The sequence below is a fragment of the Lagopus leucura genome, unplaced genomic scaffold (assembly GCF_019238085.1).
Source record: "Lagopus leucura isolate 7727_CA_CO unplaced genomic scaffold, USGS_WTPT01 Super-Scaffold_73, whole genome shotgun sequence".
In the NCBI taxonomy this organism is placed as follows: domain Eukaryota; kingdom Metazoa; phylum Chordata; class Aves; order Galliformes; family Phasianidae; genus Lagopus; species Lagopus leucura.
The window spans coordinates 99,178,197-99,197,432 of NW_024962252.1; the positions used below are offsets into that span (position 1 = coordinate 99,178,197).

General features: G+C 48.2%; 1 protein-coding gene across 5 annotated transcripts in view; it reads right to left on the reverse strand.

Annotated features, from left to right (window-relative positions):
• Window positions 1-2,515, reverse strand: part of RALGAPA2 (Ral GTPase activating protein catalytic subunit alpha 2) — a 120,184-nt gene extending 117,669 nt beyond the window's left edge. For 3 of the 5 annotated variants that reach the window (XM_042895280.1, XM_042895281.1, XM_042895279.1), the window contains exon 1: window positions 2,322-2,514. In XM_042895280.1, coding sequence (XP_042751214.1) covers window positions 2,322-2,427 — 106 coding nt within the window. In that variant the 5' untranslated portion in view covers window positions 2,428-2,514. Of the gene's footprint in view, window positions 1-2,321 lie in introns of all 5 variants that reach the window. The other 2 variants (XM_042895277.1, XM_042895276.1) reach the window with 1 other exon arrangement.
• Window positions 2,516-19,236: the final 16,721 nt, after the last annotated feature.

The window sequence follows — 19,236 nt, forward strand, 5'->3', positions numbered from 1 at the left end:
TTTGGTCCCCAGGGAGGATAAAAAAATACATATATATCAAAACAATGCTACTTGTAGAGCATAACATGAGACTGCCTACTCACCTGTCCAGCACTTTTTCCACTTATTAACTACCCCCAAAAATCTCTTTTGAGATAAGCTCGCTAAATGCATGGAGAAGTATCACGTTTAAATCACAGACAAGTTGGATTAAAACCTATAAGAAAAAAAAACCAACCCAACACAAGTACATCCACAACCTGCTAAACTATCAGAGACTTCTACTCATTCATTTTGGCACTCACAGAGCACAGCCATCCCAAAGTGAGTGTCCTGAGGGAGACCCATCACTGTCTTCTCACTCAGGACCACGTACAGCACTGTCACTACAAAAGCTGCTCACTTTGCTACAGCACATCAAGAAAGCTCCTAATGTATTTTCTCCCGTCACTGAAATGCTGCAGGAAGAGGCTTCTAACCTCAAGCCCCACTGACCCATGCTGCAGACCACAGCGAGGTTCCCTCATGCAGCCTGACGCCACAGGCAGAGCACTGGGAGGACTCCACAAAGCCTGCGCTTCCACCTAGATGGTACCAGCGGCTGACAGCCAGCACGTGCAGTGACCAAGGGGAACGATGCAGAAACAGTGACTGACTTCTCTTTCTTCAAAAGTCACTAACCTTGGGCTCTTTCCTGTAACCAGCTACCGAAGTCTTGCAGCTAACAAGACTCCTCTGAGGCTCCCACATAATGGTTAGCTGTGGCCAAGATGGGCCACCAGACTCAAAAAATAAGCAGCATACACAACAAATGGAAGTTTCGTGCATCACTTTTTCCTCCTTGTCTCTCAGAAAGTAAATCAAAATGAGGTTAACAAGTATTAACACCACCACTGATTCTCCTAAACCAGGACTGTGCCTGAGAGCGCTTAGAAGAGCTACTTCCTGCTGCTGTTTTCTCACCAGCAGAGCATAAGGCTATCTAAACCCCTGCAAGACTTAGATTACCATCAAAATTCAGCAACAGGTTTCAGTGTTTTGAAACAAAAGAGAGGCATTAAGACTTCCGCTGTAGGAGATGTTGAAGAGAGAGATTCAACCCTGCAACAGACAAGGAAAGTATATCCCAAACTACAGTTACACAAGCTCCTTAAAGTTAAAATAAATAGACAAATTAGAATCACAGAATCATTAAAGTTGGAAAAGACCACTAAGACCACCAACCACAACCCAATCCCACTGTGCCCGCTGCCCACGTCCCTCAGTGCCACATCCCACGGCTCTGGGACTCCTCCAGGTGACCCCACCGCTCCCTGGGCAGCTGTGTCAGTGCAGAATCACTTCTGGAGAAGGAATTGTTCCTAGCAGCCAACCCGAACCTCCCCTGGCACAACGTGAGGCCATCCCCTCTCGTCCTATGGCCGTTCCCTGCCAGCAGAGGCCGACCCCGCCTCACACAGCCTCCTTTCGAGTGGTTGCAGAGCCATAGGTCTGCCCTGAGCCTCCTCTTCTCCAGACCGAACAGCCCCGGTTCCTCAGCCGCTCCCCATCACACTTGTGCTCCAGACCCCTCACAGCCCCGCTGCCCTTCTCTGGACACGGTGCAGCCCTCGGTGTCTTTCCTGCAGTGAGGGCCCAGCGCTGAGCGCAGCACTGCAGGTGCGGCCTCACCAGTGGCAGTGCGGAGGGTCTCTCACCTCCTGCTGCTGACAGACGCTGGGGTGCCGTTGGCCTTCTTGGCCACCTGGGCACACTGCTGGCTCACGTTCAGCCGGCTGTCAGCTAACGGCCCCGCAGCCTTTACCTCCGCACAGCTTGCCAGCCACTGCCCCAAGGCTGCAGCGCTGCGTGGGGCTGCTGTGGCCAAAGTGCAGCACCCGGCGCTCGAGTTGGTGAGGCTCATCCCGCCGGGCTCAGCCCATCGATCCACACCGACCAGTGAACAACAACTCAGACGCACCGGTCTTCTGAAGACGCATCCTGCGGGGCTGTTGGCTATTTTGCACCCAAACAACCACCGGTTCCCACTACTTTACCACCAAACGACACCAACCACCTCTGCCACCCAGAGGCACTCATCGCTTGCTAACTCGGACATCTCGGGCAGCGCAGCCCCGCACCAGCTCTCTCCCTCAGGGGCCGAAGCCCAGCCCCGCCGGCTCGGAGCCCTTTGTTGTGAGGTGGGAGATTTGAAAGCGTAGCCGCGCGGTGCCGCGGGGCTGCGGCTGTGCGCCGTGCCGCCGCCCTCGGGGCTCCTCAGGGTCCCTCAGGGCTCCGTCAGCCGCTCCCGCCCGCAGCCCGCTTCCCTCTGGGCGGGGCGGGGCGGGGCGGCTCTCACTCACCCAGCAGCGCCCGGAGGTGCTTGAGGCGGGTCAGCACGTCCCGCTTGGGGTCTAGAGCTTTCTGCGTGGATTTCCTGGCGTCGGCGTGGCCCTTCCTGGAGAACATGGCGAGCCCCTCGGGTGGGCTCCGCGGGAAGGACGGGAGGGCCCGGCCGAGAGCGAGTCCGAGCGGGAGGCGAAGCGAGGCGACAGCAGCTTCTCCGCCGGCCCCGCGGCTCGCCACCCTCCGCCGCCGCCGTGGGTGGGCGTGACGAGGCGGAACCCGCCGCCTCCCGCCCGCGCCGCCCCACTGCGCAGCCGCGGCGGCCCAGTGTCATGCGCGGTGACTACAACTCCCGGCGTGCTTCGCGCGGAAGCAGTCTCTGCGCATGGCGGGGCGCCGCGCGTGGCACGCCGGGAGATGTAGTCTTCTCTCAGGGCGGTGCGCTGTTGTTCGGCGTCACGCTGACGTCACCGCGCCGCGGGGGGGGGGCCGAGCACGTGCAGGTGCTGTGCGGGAGCGCGGCGCGGGGTGGGGTGGGGTGGGGTGCCGTGTGGAGCACAGCGGGTCTTGTGTGTGGCGTCCAAGTAAAGACAAACGGTGAGCAGATTTGCAGTTCAACAGCAAAACTGTGTTTTTTTCTCAGAATCTGAACCCAACAGGGCTTGACTGAAGGCCTGTCAGTAATATTCTGGTCAGAAAAGTGAACTTTAGTAAATCTCAGAGTGAGGTCACAGCATCACAGAATTGGATGGAAGGGATCACCTCCTCGCCCTGCTGGCCTCGTTCTGTGTCATGTACCCCAGGACACCATTGGCCTTCTTGGCCACCAGAGCGTGCTGCTGGGATGGACGTACAGGAAGGGGAACAAGCGTTAAACAAAGCAAAAATCCTCATTAAAGAAAAAGGTTGGAAAGCATGACCTTGCCACCAGTAAAAGAGAATGTATTATTGTTCAGGAGTCTATTGTCTTGGAGCCCGCTTAAGGTTTACAGTAATTCAGAGTGTGTATCTTTCCCCTACGCTGTTACACAATGTCTCCTTCTGGAACAGCTATAAATCTGTCTGAAATTATTTGTCACGTGCTGCAAGTTGAATATCTGCAGCTTCCTGAGAAGAGCGAATGAAGCCATCCCAACTTTTCTCTTTCATTGCCACAAATCAATACGTGCAGTTGGCTAAGGAAGCGCAGGGCTAAAATTTTGGCTCGCTTTTTCCTTTTCTTTTTTTTTTTTTCTTTTTTTTTTTTTTTTTCCCCTTTCCTTTTGCTTTAACTGGCTTAAAACAAGAGCTTTCTGGTTGTCTCTGTTGGCAATTGCTGACATTTCCATGCTTTTGTCTTTTTTTACTTTATTAAAAACAAAATAACAGCAACAACAACAACAACAACAAAAAAACCAACCTATGACTTTAAAGCTACTGCAGCTATGTAGCTTCTCTGATATTTAATGACATTTGTGATAACTATGCAATTTTGGTGCCTAGCACCTAACTGCAGAGCGTTAGGCATTCACTGATGGACAGTTTGCCAGGAATTCCTCTCTTGCCGAGCTCCACAGAATATAGATTTCATGACCTGGATCATAGTGCTGCAGGACAACACTCCTTTCTTTCCCTGTTAGAAGATGGAAAATGCGGTCACATGAAGAGCTCAGTGATTCAGCAGAGCTTAACGTTACCATAATTAGAGTGAGGGTTTGGGGCTTGTTTTTGTTTTTAATTGTGCGCTTTCATCATAGAATTAAGGTTATTTGAACTCAGTCTTTGCGCACCACTGAAGTGAAGAGATGAAAAAGTGCCTCTAATGCTGCATGTAGGTGGCAGGAAGTGATTTCATTGCGGGGTGTGAAGTTTGTATCTGCGGACACTGCTGAACGGATGTGTTGTGAGCAGCCAGCTGAGGTTTGCAGACCATCTCTTGGTGCTGAACATGCAGGGCGTGAGGGCCAAGTTCAAACCAGCTGCTCTTACAGTGAAATGTTAGCGTGCTTTCTGCTTGAGTGAGGGCTAAATCCGATCTCTCTATGGCTGGGGTTCTTCTGAAATAAGAAATAAGCAGATTGGTAAAGAGGAAAACACTGACATTATTCACTGAAAGAAGACCCGTCAAGCTCCCAGAAATTAAGGCACTTCCACACAGCATGTGATGACAGACTGCTCCTCAGTAGATTCTATGCTTAATTTATATTACTTGGAAATACACAGGCTATTAAAATGCTTTTGAATTGGAAGCTATTGAGATGTCAGACAATTTTTCGCATTTATTTTTTATGTCTTTGCATTTGACGTTGGATCATATAACTCCCATTTCCTTCCACATGTCACGTGCCACACGGAATACAATGAGCACAATATTTTTGCTGCTTCTAATTGCATCCCCACATGTTTGCTGATCTTCACAGTGCAAAATTCCTTTGTCTTCTATTAAGAACTAGCAGTTGGAGCAACATGGAGGAGAAAGCACGTTGAACAATGTCTCCTCTCAGTTTTAGGTAAGCAAATAGATTCAAATAATACATACCTGTAGGAACTAAAGATTATGGAATCATAGAATGGGTTGAAAAGGACCACAATGCTCATCCAGTTCCAACCCCCTGCTGTGTGCAGGGTCACCAACCAGCAGCCCAGGCTGCCCAGAGCCACATCCAGCCTGGCCTTGAATGCCTGCAGGGATGGGGCATCCACAGCCTCCTTGGGCAACCTGTTCCAGTTATTATTATTATCCACAATAATGCTTGCATAAATCATGAAACACAACTTCTCAGAGGATTTGCTTATGGTTTGATGTAAAATAATGGAAAACAGAAATAACAATAAACTTGCAGCGATTATGTCAGCTTGCACTGGGGAACCATTCATAAAATCCTATGACTTATGTTTTCTCACCATGCGACAAGCTGCGGTTGCCCAGAAAACCAGATGATGCATTTCCAAAAGTTGATGCCTGAGGTAGATGAATTTCCTGAAAACGATTAGATCATTCAGTTTTCAGGATCTGAAGTAAAATCTATATAAAGCAAATTGTGTAAGGAGGCAAACAAAGAGACAAAGCAGTAATCCCTTATCACTCTGTGCTGCTTGGAAGCTGTTGCTGTGGGTGGAGGTGGCTCATGGCTCGTCTTTAGCTTTGCCAGGCTGCTGTCATGGGCTCTGGTTTTCCAACAGAGCTGCCTTGGAGGGGAGCTGAGAGCTATGGATCTACTTACTACGATCTTTAGGACATGCATGTTTTCTAAATTTCACATCACACCAATCACATTCTAATGGCCAAAGAGCAGGGACTCACCCTAACGTGTAACAAAATGCATGGAATACAGTTGTAATGAAAATCATGACAAACCCCAGTGCAGCTCGTTGGCTCTCTGCAGTGAGGGTGAGCAGTCCTGCAACACAGACCTGATGAACAGGCATGGCTGCTTTTCCTTTGCAGGCTGAAATTTTAATGACAGATTGAATTACGGAACTTCTCCTCTTACTTGTGTCAATGCCACGCTTCATTATGGTCCTGGAAGAAAAGGGTAGGGGAAAGGTAAATAAGGAAACTTGCCTCCTAAATAACATACAGGTGAGATAATCATTTCCTTAGCGCAAAGGTTCTAATGCAAAGTTTTTTGCAGCACCCGAGACATCAAAATATCATTCATATAGTAAAAATGGGGGCCAGGAAAAAAAAAAGCCATCCAAAAAGGATGTCAGATTTCCTTCTGTCTGGGTTGCAGTCTGTGTGTAGAGGGACAGGCAGGAATTTATGGATGGAAAAAAAAAAAACAGATAGAAAGAATGTGGATTGCATGTCCCTTGATACCTCCCAGAAGGAAACACCCAGATCCCATTGGCATGGAGAAGCCTTTCTGTGCTGCTTAGCTTGGAACCAGGAAAAGAAGCTGAAGGTGTAGAATCATAGAATGGCCTGGATTGAAAGGGACCACAATGATCATCCAGTTTGAACCCTGCTACGTGCAGGGTCACCAACCATCAGATCAGGCTGCCCAGAGCCACGTCCAGCCTGGCCTTGAATGCCTCCAGGGATGGGGCTTCCACATGCTTTGTTAGTATTGAGAGTAACCACGTTTATCACCTTAACCCCAGTTTATGCCATTGAGACATCCTTTAAATCATGGCTACATAACATGTTAATTCCTTCTGAAAGAAATCCCTTCCCTTCCCTTCCCTTCCCTTCCCTTCCCTTTTCCAAGTAAATTACTGTGGAGAGCAGTGCAGTAATTATAGCCTTTAGAAATGGCTTGTGTTTTCCTCTATATACAAGCATGACAAAAAAATAATAAAAAATAATGCAGCTGGTGTTCAGATGAAATTATGTGGTTAGCTTTGAAACAGTATTAAAAGCGAAATTTTAATTAACCTGTACCACTGAGTCAGAAGATAATATCTGATGCATATAACAGGCATACTGACAAAATATGATAAAGTAATTATTTGCAATTAGATATATGCATTACAGACAGTGTTGTAATTAAAATGTACTTAATGTCACAGGTGGGCCTTTATTATCAAAATGATTTGTAGGAGGACTGGGGAATCAATGTGTCATGATTTTCCAGCTCTCAGAAAAAAGAATATCTGAGAATCTACCAGGATCCCCAAGCGTTTCCTCCATCATTCTGTGCATTGAGCACAGGTACTGGGGCCATCAAGCCACCGTCCCACTCACATTGGTGCTAATGAAGGCCTTGACTGATGATACTTCTCTGCACTCTAATTGTGGGGGCTGCTTGCTATTTCTTGGGCTGACCCTGGGCTTTTTCTCATGGCTGCTGCTTGGATTTGTGCCCACGTTCCTCTTGAAGCCAGCACAGTGCTTGGCCAATGGAACAGACAGGAGCCCAACCTCCAGCATGCCATACCCAACAGGCAGATAGTCCAGGATGAGATTAAGGCTTCTTTATGGAAACAGTTACTTCTTCACCTTATAAATAATAAGCAAAATTGCTGCAAATGTATTAAATGGAAGGAATGGCTCTATAGGAAAACACCCTGCCCCCAGAATATAACCTGCTGTTTCTTTATCTCCCTGAGGCTTCTCTACCTCCCACTTTTCAAAAGAACAAAGAGAATGTGCCAAAGCTGCTTGGGGATTTCAATGAGAAATAATGAGAATTCATTGCTAATTAGGGTGCCAGGTTAAAAAAATAAAAAAATAAAAAGCTTGCAGGGACACTGTTAATGAACTTGTAAATTACAGCTGCGGACTTGCAGCTATCAACATCGATGCTGTTTGATTTGGTTGGGATCTGGAATAGTGCTACATGCACAGCTGCAGGCAGAGCTGCCCGCAGGGAGGTAGCTGGAAGTGCAACCATTTTGAGGTGGCTGCCTGCGTGGCCTTTCCTCCTTCCTTACCAGCTCGTAGAGTACCTTGTCCAGGCCCCTGCTTTCCCCTTCCCAGCAGAAGAGGTTTTTCTCCTGGGGGAACAGCACAAAACTATTGAGGGCAATTAGCAGTGAGTCTGAAACATGCCTGAATCCTGACCAGAGGCTTTCCATGCTAATCCATGCTAATTACACAAAACAAAGACCCACGGAAGGGCTGGCATTGCCATCACCTCTACACAGCCTATTCCAGCCTCCCTGCAGCGCATGCGTCCTGGACCGTCCCCAGCTGGATTTGGGCATCTTTAACACTCAACAACCATACAGAAGTTTGTTCTCATGGCTAAATGGACAATCTCATACTCCAATTTGGGCATTTTCCTCCTTCCCAGGGTTGGAAGAAAGAGTTGTGATGGAAAGGAAGGAGGAGGATATCCCAGGCTCCTGGGTGAGGGCCTGCCCCTAAACCAAGCACAGCTTTGCAAAGAAGGGATCTGAGTGGGCAGTATCATTGCTGAGCAGTCACAAGCAGTTCCCTCATCAATAATAGATATTTGAAAATCAAATCAAAGCTTCACATTTAAACCCAACCTTTCTGTGCATCACCCAGATGTAGAAGTTTTGTTTCTAGCGGTGTAGTGCAGCTGATAACATACATAATGGAGCCACTCAGGGACATCTCTGAACACACGTTTTCCCCACATACAAAAATACACCAGAAGTTTTCAGAGGTGGAATACTCATTTGCCAATTTAAAAAGAAAATAGAACAAGGGAGAAAGGCTTGCAAAGCAGTAAGACTTTCACTGAACACAGATGGAAAAGCGCATGTACATTTAGAATGATGTTGACATTTCTGAAATACAAGATATGGTATTTTATCTATATTATACCAAAGCCCTTCAAGATAATGTACTGTGTAATAGGTACAGTTTTAGACACCATTCCATTTTCAAACGATTTTCTAGAGAAAAAGCGTGATCCTTATCCACAATTTCAGCTCAGTGCTTGGCAAATTATTAGCATGTACTTCCTAGTTATGTCTCATGTAGAGAAAACTGTAGTTTAGGTGAAAAGGCTTCATTTTCCTTCTGCCTCACAGCAGTTTCATCTGCACTTTGTGCTGAACAGGAAGCAGAGGCTTTCAAGGCAGAATGTGAAATTGCTGCAGGTGATGGTGAGACCTGATTGCCCTGACCAGCACCACAGCCCTCCTTACTTCAGTTCCAGTGGAGCACAGAGGCAGTACTTACTGCTTGTTGGGCTCTGCTGGGGGTTTTGTGTTCGGCACTGACTTTGGCTCTCCTGGTATCTCTATTTCTGGATGTATCTTGGGTTGTGGTGGGATATGGACACTGTGGTCACAGCCAGAGATTTGAGGTCAATGTCTCCATGTCCATTTGCAAGCAGTGAGGTGTGGTGTCCCCCAGAGGTCCGTCTTGGGACAGTGCTCTTCAACATCTATATCAGTGACACAGACAGTAGCATCAAGTGCACCCTCAGCAAGTTTGCTGATGACACCAAGCTGAGTGGAGCAATGGACACAATGTAAGGAAGGGATGCCATCCAGAGGGACCTGGATAGGTTTAGCAAGTGGACTGATGTGAACCTAAAGAGGTTCAATAAGGCCAAGTGCAAGGTGTTGCACCTGGTTTGAGGCAATCCCAGTTACGTGTACAGACTGGAAGAAGAAGGACTTACTGACAGCAGACCTGCAGAGAAGGACTTGAGGGTTCTGATGGATGAAAAGCTGAGTGTGAGCCAGCAGTGTGTGCTTGCAGCCCAGAAGGTCAACTGTGTCCTGGTCTGCATCAGGAGAGGGGTGGCAGCAGGGAGAAGGAGAGAATGTTTCCCTCTGCTTTGCCCCCATGAGGCCCCACCTGGAGGACTGTGTCTGGGTGTGGGACTTCAACTGGGGAGAGATGTGAAGATGATCAGAGGACTCCTTCAACCCAGAAGAATTCATGTTATGAGAGTGTTTTCCTTCTTTTCTGGCTGCTGGAATGGTCCCTTTCTTATGGGGATCCAAATGAAGCAGTGTGTCCTGGTGAAAGGCATACTTGGGGGACAGTGAGCATGCCTGACACTGCAGTGGCTTGACCTGAGCTGTGCATTTGTACAGAGTTGCCTGACCAGTGTTCTGGCAGTTTTGCAACATGGGAAAGTTAGTTCTTGGTGCTGGGATGCACCCGCAGGCTTACTTTCAGCTAGCAGTGCTGAGTAAGGAGACGTGGAGCACTGAGTCAGAAATGTTGTATAATTCTTGTTCAAAGAGCAGTTTACTTTGGCAGAGATGGCCGAGTTCAGCAGGTAAGCCAGAGGAGCGGTGGCACAGGCTTGTCTGAAAGGTGATATTCCTATTCACATCTGGTGGCTGTTCCTAAAGCATCCTGGATGCGATGGGATGGTGAACCTGCTCCCTCTGCAGGGCGTTTGGGCTTCCTGGGCATTAATTCATCTTCAGTGTAAAGGTAAAAAAGATTCCCTTCTGCTGGGAAGTGTCTTTCAAGATGCCTAGGGACAAAATCTGGCAGGATATACTTCTGTGTGCACTTGTGAGCAGTCCTCCCAATGTGAGGCTAATGACAGGCTGGGGGCAGCCTCTCTCGTGCTGGTGTCTGCTGTGTGGGAGGAAGGGATCTCAGCATACCTGGTAATTAATGGCAGGAGGAAGGAGGATCTTGGTTTTCATGACAACCATAAAACAACCAAGTATAAATTAAACTCTGCTAGGAAATGAATTCAAGGAGCAGAAATAGTTTCCTTGGCAAGCCAAGAATAATGCTGGCAGCACTGAGACTGGTTGCTAAGTGAGGGGCAAGGAAAGGATAACGGTAGCTGTGACTATTATTGCTACCCTAACAAGTATATGCATTCAAGGTACTGAAATTATACTTCCAAAATGATGCAGCTTCTCAGTGTGACAAGGATTTCCTTGTATGTACCCCCAGTAAGGGAACTGTGAGCCTTGGTATGTGTGATAGAAATAATCTGTCCATGTTCAAAGAAATCTTTTAATTCCTGTTGGTCACTAGGAAGGTTGCTCTCCCTATAAATATGCAAGGAGACTTTTCTTTGCAAGGTTTAAATGGATGCATGCATTTTGGTAATAACAGCACGTGAGTGGAAACTTAAAAGGAATAGCTAATTGCTGGGTTCTCAGGCAGCCCAAGTCAAAACTTTCATTAATCTGTCCCTTTACATTGAATATGTGGGACCTGGTCCAATTTCCTTGGAGATGGAGCAGAGCTCAGCTCAGGCAGGCACGGACTGGAGCCTGTGCAAAGGGCCCACTGGAGGAAACTGAGCAAAGAAATGGGAACTGCTGCATTTTGGTTCCAGTCTTAAATGATTTGTGGCACGACCTTTGGCTTGGTGTTGTTTGTCTTCATGAAACCTTGAAATCTATGGCTGGAGAAGTACTGCATGTGTGAGAGCTCCCTTAACTCCTTGTGTAGCTGTGCTGTGCAGTACGGCTCCTTGCTAAAGGACACTGGAGCTGGAGGCCTTGCTGAGGCAGGCTGGCTCACTTGCTTTGCAAACTTAGATAAAACTTGGGTCTTTACTTTCATTTATTTATGGATCTGTCCTTTGGGTACTGCAGTCCCTTGAGAATACAGTTCTGTGCATGCTGTTTCTCAAAGGCAGTTCCTGTGTTACCCCTGTCTTCCTTCTTATAGCTGACCCCTCTGTTCCACAGTTCACTGAAGTTTTCTATTTTTTCTGTATGCAACCTCAGTAAGAGAAGTTTGCCCAAAGGGATGGATCATTCTTACACATACCTCTCTCCCTAAAAGGATCTTTGCATAAATACGAAGCAAAAATTGCCATCTGTTTATGACTTTACATGCTGTGATGAATCAGAAATATATGTATTTTTCAACCAAACGGTTGCATCTTTGCTGCTTATGTTTTAGGGTAAGCTGCAAAGATGGAGCACCAAACAGATGCAGCAGTATGCCTGAAGAGTCCCACCTGATTTTTGGGGCTCCTGCATTTAATGCAGGACTTACCTTATGGCTCATGCTGCCTGTTGGTGTTGTAATGCCAGTGAGTACTGCCGTGACAGAGGGATGATTTAAGAACATTGAAGAAGACGCCTGAAGAACAGAATAAATAAGGGACCTTCTGGACTGGGTGCATTTCAGAGCATTGGGGTGTTGATGATCTCATGGGAGCTCACACTGGATGGCTTTCCATGCAGTAATTCACCTCCCACCCCAGGTCATGTGTCTCTGAAACATTTTGACCCCCTGCTTGTGACCAAGTTCAACACATACCTAAGGAATTGGTTTTAAGGAGGGTCAGGAGAGGCTTGGGGATCAGTTTCTGCCTTTAAAAATTCAGTGAGGGATGCATAGAGAAATGGGGAAAGTTCCCCTCCAACCCATAACCGTGGAGGTAGTGAAATGGAATGCTGGCTTCATGGGTTTCAGCCCTTCCAGTCTGATTTCGCATTGCAGATGAGCAGATTTGCCTGGAAAGAAGCTGAGATTTTAAGGCTGTTTGTAGGATTTGGTGATCACAAGCCAAGTAAGGAAATGCCTCAGTTGTCCTGGATGAACGACATTCCCAAGGACAAGTCACAGGATGGATGCTGGCTGCACTGTAGTTGATGGATATTAGCATCAAGCTCAGAGATGCTAAGTTTCTTGTAATATAAATAAACCCAAGCAAAAACTGCCACTTAAGTACAGCAAAATTCCTACTATGTGCCTCTGTTTTCAAATCCTTTAAATAGCTCCACTGCAAAGGTACTGGGACATTGCACTGATTGCAGGAATGTCTTGAAATCCGAGAACGGGGTGACAGTATCTCTGGGGTGAGTTGGGAGCATTTAGGTTTCATCCATCAGCAGCAATGAGTTGGATGAAATCTGATTTAGGTTAGATATGAGGAGGAAGTTTTCCACTCAGAGGGTAGTGACAATGGAACAGGTTGCCCATCCTTGGAGGCATTTAAGGCCAGGCTGGATGTGGCTCTGGGCAGCCTGGTCTTCTGGTTGGCAACCTGCACACAGCAGGAGGTTGGAAGTGGATGAGCATTGTGGGCCTTTTCAACCCAGGCCATTCCATGGTTCTATGGTTCTATGGTTCTATGGTTCTATGGTTCTATGATTCTGTGGTTCTATGATGGATTCTATGATTTGACTTTTTGCATCCTGAAGTCACCCAGGTGCAGGACAAAGCAAAACATGCCTGGGACACATTAGTGCCCACCCATAGCACTTGGTAGGAGCTCTGATACTCAGGGTGCTCTTCAACCCTGAGCCCATTTTGCCTACTGTGGATCCTGTCTGCTGCAGCGAAAGAAACAAAGCAACAAACCAAACAGACTGCTGAACTCCACTGTTAGAGAGGGACTGGGCAAGTTGCAGAGCAGAGGGTCAGTGTAGGAGATGATAGGTGCTTACGTGCCCACTTCAGTGGGTACCACCACGGTGCACTGCACTTTGAATTACCATTTGGTTTCTTGCACTGCAGTTGCTGGCAGCGCCCATACGGAATCCTGGTTGTGTTTATTTGAATGTTTAATTACTCTATAATAGCGCGATAATTACCGTGTCACTGCAGAGGAATTACATGGTTGTCTGTACTCTGTAAACCGGCGTCCACCTCATCTGCAAACAAATCATTATGCTGCAAACATACCTGTTTAGCTTTATTCTTTAGCTCCCTGATTTCTTCTGCTGCCTGTGCGCTCGGTGATGCAAGCTGGCAGCAAGAGAGGTGTTCCTATGGACTTAGGTGCTGCCACGGCTCCGCAACCCGGCGTTCCTCCGTCTGCAGGTGGCGATGGAGCAGACGGAAGCGCTTCCGAAGAGCTCGGCGTTCGCAGATCGGAACGGGAAAGCTGGAGGCGAGCCACACGGTGGCAATGTGCACAAGGAAATAAAACGCTGCCCGAAAGCCGCAGCACTCCGGATCGCGTTGTTCCGCCTCCAAATAGACCCGCGGTCCTGTGCTGCGGGCTGGGCCGGCATCTCGAGCATCTTCTCCGTTTTAGAAAGCCTGTAACGAAGTAAATGCAAGGGCGAGCATCTTTGCCGTCTGCTTTGCTTCATGCTGGTGGATATCTTCAGTAAAATTTGGGGTTGTTTGCTTTAGGCTCAAGTATTCCCAGGCGGCTATCTGGAAACATGTTTTTGTGTGTACTGATGGAGACAAACTGGTTTTATCTGGAGTAAATCAATTTGCAGGCCTGGATTATCCTCGGGGACACAGGGGGAAAAAAAAATCTTGAGAGTTTCCTCCAGAAATAAGAGTGCTGAGCAGCTTTCCTGTTGTTTTGGTGAGAGCAGAACTGCCTACACATCCATGGGAATGTGGCTGCTGAAGCCTTGTGTTTTCTGGCTGTCCTGGTGCTGGGTGAGCTGTGTGTGCCTGCCTGTGGCTTCTGCACCCCTCCAGCAGATGCTGGGAAGGGATAGGAAAATGGAGCAGACACAGGAGAACCCAACTTCCCAGATGGGGAAGGGTCGGACCTCTGCGCCCTGATGCACGACTCCGTGTGCATGGCTCCACGTGAGAGGCAGAGCAATGCTGACCCTGCTGCAGCTCCTTGGGAGATGTGTGTAAGCTGCAGGGGATCCAGAGATCAACCCTCACTCATCACCTTCCTAGGGAAAACGCGTTTGTTGTTTTTTGGTTAGGGAAATAGAGCGCACAACACCACCATCGCTGGGTCTTTCCCAGCAGACCTGTTTTGTACTCAGTCCTATTTCATTTTTGGCTCCCTAATGTTATGAACTCAGCCCAGTCAGCTGCTTCTTGAATGCCCTTTGCAGCCCCTTTGGGTGGCTCTGGGCTGGGGGCTGTGTGCAGTGGCTGGAACCAAATTAGCTGGGCCAGTAGCAAAATTAGCAGTATTTAACTGGTGCCTGCATCCTCCATGAGGTCCAGTACGAATCACTGAGGTATGTGGATTCAGTTGGGTGCAATGGGGATGTTAATCCTCAGGCAGAACAAACACAGTGAATTGTTGTTTGCTGATCTGGGGGCTCTGTGTTCACTGCAGAGCATCCCCTGAGCTTTGCCCTGCTGAAAGCTGGCTGTCCCACTGCCCTCGGCCTGCAGATGGCATCTGCTGAGCCAGGCAGAAAGGAGCTCAGCTCTGGGCTTTTCTGGGCATAGTTCCAGGCAATAATATCTTTTCCCACCAGTTGTGACAAATTTGAACTTCAGTTTGCATGAGAATCTCAAAAAAAGAAACACTTAAAAAAAAAAAATCTTCCTTGTTTGTTTGTTTGTTGTTATTTTTTGTTGGCTTGTTTGTTTTCCTAGCTTGTTTGGGACTTTGGTTTGCAAACAGTCAGCTGACGGAGGGGAGCATCAGTGCACAATTACTCTGAAGTTAGTGTGGAGCTGGGGCATGCTTTTTGCACAGCCTTGATAACATCTGTTTGGCCCCTCTGTCTGCCTTCTGAGGATGTCTCCATCCTTATGAATGCCATGCAGGCATCGTGCTGTGGACTTGCAGCTTAACCACCACTAGCCACTTCCAAAATGTCGTGCAGAGCTTCATATCCGCTGAGAAATGCTCATAAAATCACTCTGGATTCTCCAGTTCTGACCCCAGATTCCAGCCCTGCTTGGATATCTGGCAGCTGAGGGTGGGATGTGAGCAGGACTGGAGGGTGATGCTGCAGCGTAGGCCCAGGGCAGCAGAACAAGTTGCTGAGAGTGCCCTGCCCAGGCTGGCTTCTGCTCTTATCTTCCCTTTCCCAGTTTTCCTGGTACTATTTTCAAAATGTTCAAAACGTGTATTTTGCTGTTTGAGCTTTTTTTGTTTGTTTGTTTGTTTTTTTTAATGTGGTTGGGAAGCTTTACGACAGCTGAGTGCTGCTCCCCCCTTTAAATCTGCCCCCTTCAATCTGGCTCTGTTGAGGCAGTGTCAGGAACAAGCTCAGCTCAGCACAGCTCCTGGGTAGGGACAGGTCAACTGGAGGCAAAGCTGCATGCTGCCCGGTGTACCCACGAGCTGTACCCACTTGATTCTACACAATGGTTCTCTTCTGCTGTGGATTTATAAGGGTTCAGTTCAGCACAGAGACAAACAGTGAAGATGATGTTCACTTACATTCATCTCTATCCTACAGGACAGGAAAGCAGGCTTCAACAGCCCAGATGATTTGGAAATGAATTGCAGAGCTGGGTGGGGAAGTCAGTGGCTCTTTTCTAAAGAATAGAGCCCTTAGTGTCTGCACTGCAACACTATTCCCCTTTTGTCCGTCTGTCTTTAGCTCTTTGTTATGTCAACATCTGTAGTTTTGAGTAAATAACATAAGGGGAGAATACATATTGTACTCCTGTTAAAGAAGCGGGGCTGGGCAGGGGCCAGATGACTGTATGAACTGTGCTGCCTCTGTGAGCAAGGAGCTCTGGAGTAAATGCAGCCACAGGAGTCCCAGAGACCCTCATTTATGATGAATGATATTGCTCAGTGCTCCGTTGACTACATCCTTGCCTTGTGCCAGCCAGAATAGCCCCTGTGTCAGTCCCAGGGACGTGCTGGTCTTCTGGAGCTGAGTACCTGGTGCTGTAAGCAGGACAGGATGCAAATGCCTACCTGTTAATGGAATTATTTGTAATTATTACGTAATGCTTTTATCTGTGTGATTGCACAAATGTTAGAGTTCATTCTACCCAAGACTTTTTAGAATCCTGCTTTGTTGCAGCTGCTGTCTCTGCTTCTCCATCTTCCTCCCAGCCAGTCCCAGGGACATTGGGCAGAGTTAAGTCCCAGAGCTAAGGAGTTCTGCCGTTGTTGTGAGCATTCAGCCAAGGGAGAGTGGCACGGCTGGTAATGACTGATAGGCTGTTTCCTCAGCTCAGCTTTTGCAAGACCCAAGAGATGTGGTGTGAGGAGATGGGAGCCTCACTAACTCTGACTCACAGGGCAGCTAAATGTCACCCGGCTCCAGGAAGGATGCAGCACGAGCACGGCACCTCCACTGTCTGATTTGCTGTGTGTGAGGAGCAGCCCGATGGCACTGACATCCATCCACGCAGCGCATCCCTGCTCTGGGCTAATGAGCAGCTCTGCTCATCAGTGCGACCTCCGAGGAAAAACAAGGGTGCCAAAAATATTTGCTGAGTAAATATTATGAACTATTAGCAAAGCTGTGAGAGTAAACTTGGGAAGATGAGGGTCCACCTTCTGCACTGGGCTGTTATTTCTATCTTTAACAGGATGGCGTAGCAGTAGGTGGGAGTCTGCAGAAATACCAAGCTTCTCAGCTAGGCAATGTGTTTTATGCACCTAAGGGAGTGTCAGACAAGTCCTAAATGGTGGATCCTCCTCTGGGCCCTTCTCCCCACGCTGGGTGCCATCTAGCTCCTGCATCACAACAGCTCAGTGTGCATCCGTTCTGATAGAGACCAGTGCAGGCCTGCCAAAGCAGTGTGGGGCAAAATCAAGATCCGGGTGGGAGCAGTGTGATGTTGAAACACCTTTTCTGCTGGTGGAGGCTTTGGTGAATCCTTTCCATTTGACACCCGGTGATGGGGCTGTCAGTTTGGTGAGCGTGGGTTTGGTGTCCTGGCTGGGGGACAAAGCTAAATGCCTGTAGCTTTGCTCAGCTCTGGGTGCCCCCTCCCTGGAGGCATTTAAGGCCAGGCTGCGTGGGGCTGTGAGCAACCTGGTCTGGTGAGAGGTGTCCCTGCCTATAGCAGGGGGCTGGAACTAGATGATCCTTGGGGCCTTTCCAACCCAAACTGTTCTATGATTCTATGATCTTAAAGGGAAGTTACTTTGGGCAATCCATGCCTGCCAGCCCCAGGCACGGCAGTATGTATGCTGTTAGCAGCCATCATCTTGACAGCTTGCAGCTAGCAATTTCACAAGAGAAATGCATACATATCCTACTGGAATGGAAGTCAATTGAAGGTGAGAAGACCGTTGGCCTGAGCTGGTATACAACACAGAACAACTCCATTATTTCTGCACTGACTCACTGGATACTTTTTTGGACCATCCTTCCAAAAAAGTCCTTCTGGGGCAGGGTCTGCCTTGTGATGTCTTCCACCTGGCCTGGCAATGTTGCTGCAGTGCAAACAGCCAAGGCAACGGGTGTTGCTCTTTGAGGGGCATCTGTGTGAGTGCATACACACATGATTCGGTATTTGCAGAGGATTTAATTTTTGGTAGCTAATTAATTTTGTTGCATTTTAGCGTTTTTACTCTCAAGTGGAACAGTTCACGTGGGATAGGCTTTCCTTTGTTTTGAAAGCAGCCTTCACCCATCTCTTTTTTTCTTCCACATTCAGAAATGCCCTCAAACCATTCTTTCGGTTGCAACCAATTTTTCTTCTCTGGAGTCGTAGTGGTAGATTTTGTTTCAACTGAGCAAAAAGAGAGGACTTTTAAAAGCAGAGAGGACAGTAAGGAACCTAATTTCAGTGGAAGGTTGGGTGCCTAATTGCCCTTTGTGCCATTAAAAAACATCTACCCATATGTTTTGTGTTGTTTGTGGGCTCTTCCCTCCCTCCACGGGCAAAAATCGATTGATCAATGTTTGTTACAAAGTTATGAACAAACATCTCTGGTCTCATTGATGTCAGCCCAGTGTGTTCTCCTTGCTAACAAAATGAGTTGCAAAGTCAGCAGGAGGCTTGCGAGAACACAGAGCGCGGGTTTTGTTTGCATAGCACACAGGGCTGGCCGCTGCTTAAATAACAAATCATCCATCTCTGCTACCACAGATCTTCTGACGGTGGCGGGTTTTGTTTTGTTGTTTGGGGTTTTGTGTGTTTTTTTCTTTTTCTTTTTTGCCTCAGAAATTGTTGTTTGAATAAAGGGGTCATTTGCTGCCTTTATGAGGGAGAACAGCGATGTAAATGTGCAATGGTGCGGCGCCGTGTTTTCCAGGGGTTCTGCAAAGGTGTGAGCGTGCTGCTGCCTGCTCCCTTGCTACATGGGCTTGGTATGGGGCAGCTTGGCCATGGCTCCAACACAGCTTGCTGCTGGGCTCCTCTGCACCACGTGCAGCCATGGGCAGGTGGCTGATGTGGGCAGGATAGGGGGTTCTTCTGGAAAGGACCCACAGGGGCCATCGAGCCCAACTCTTTCCCACACAGCACCCCAGCCCCAGTGTCAGTGGTGTCTCAGCGCTCCCTGAGCTCCGGCATCAGGGCTGTGCCCACTGCCCTGGGCAGCCTGTGCTATGCCCACCGCCCTCTGGGGCACAGCCTTTCCCTCACCCCCACCTGCCCTCCCCTGATGCAGCTCCATGCTGTTCCCTCAGCCCTGTGTTTTCCCCGACTCCCTGTGTGTGAGCTGTAGGCTGCTCCCTGCCCGTTCCGAAGCCAAACACTCTGGAGGATGAGAAGATAGCTTGCTGGCCATTGCTCTTATTTACCGTACTCTTGCAGCTTCGAGCTTTCTTTCTCCTGCCAAATTTTGATCATTAAGTCTTGCAGCACAATTAAGTTGACTGTCTTAGACTTTGTGTCACTTGCGTTCAGCATTTAAAGGTTATTTTTAATGTACATAAACAAATACGGCTGTAATGCATCCACAAACTGTGATTATCGCTTCCTCCCACCTTTTCCTCCTCCGTTTCTCTACTTTCTGCTCTAACAGCAGGAACCAAAAATGTGCAAAA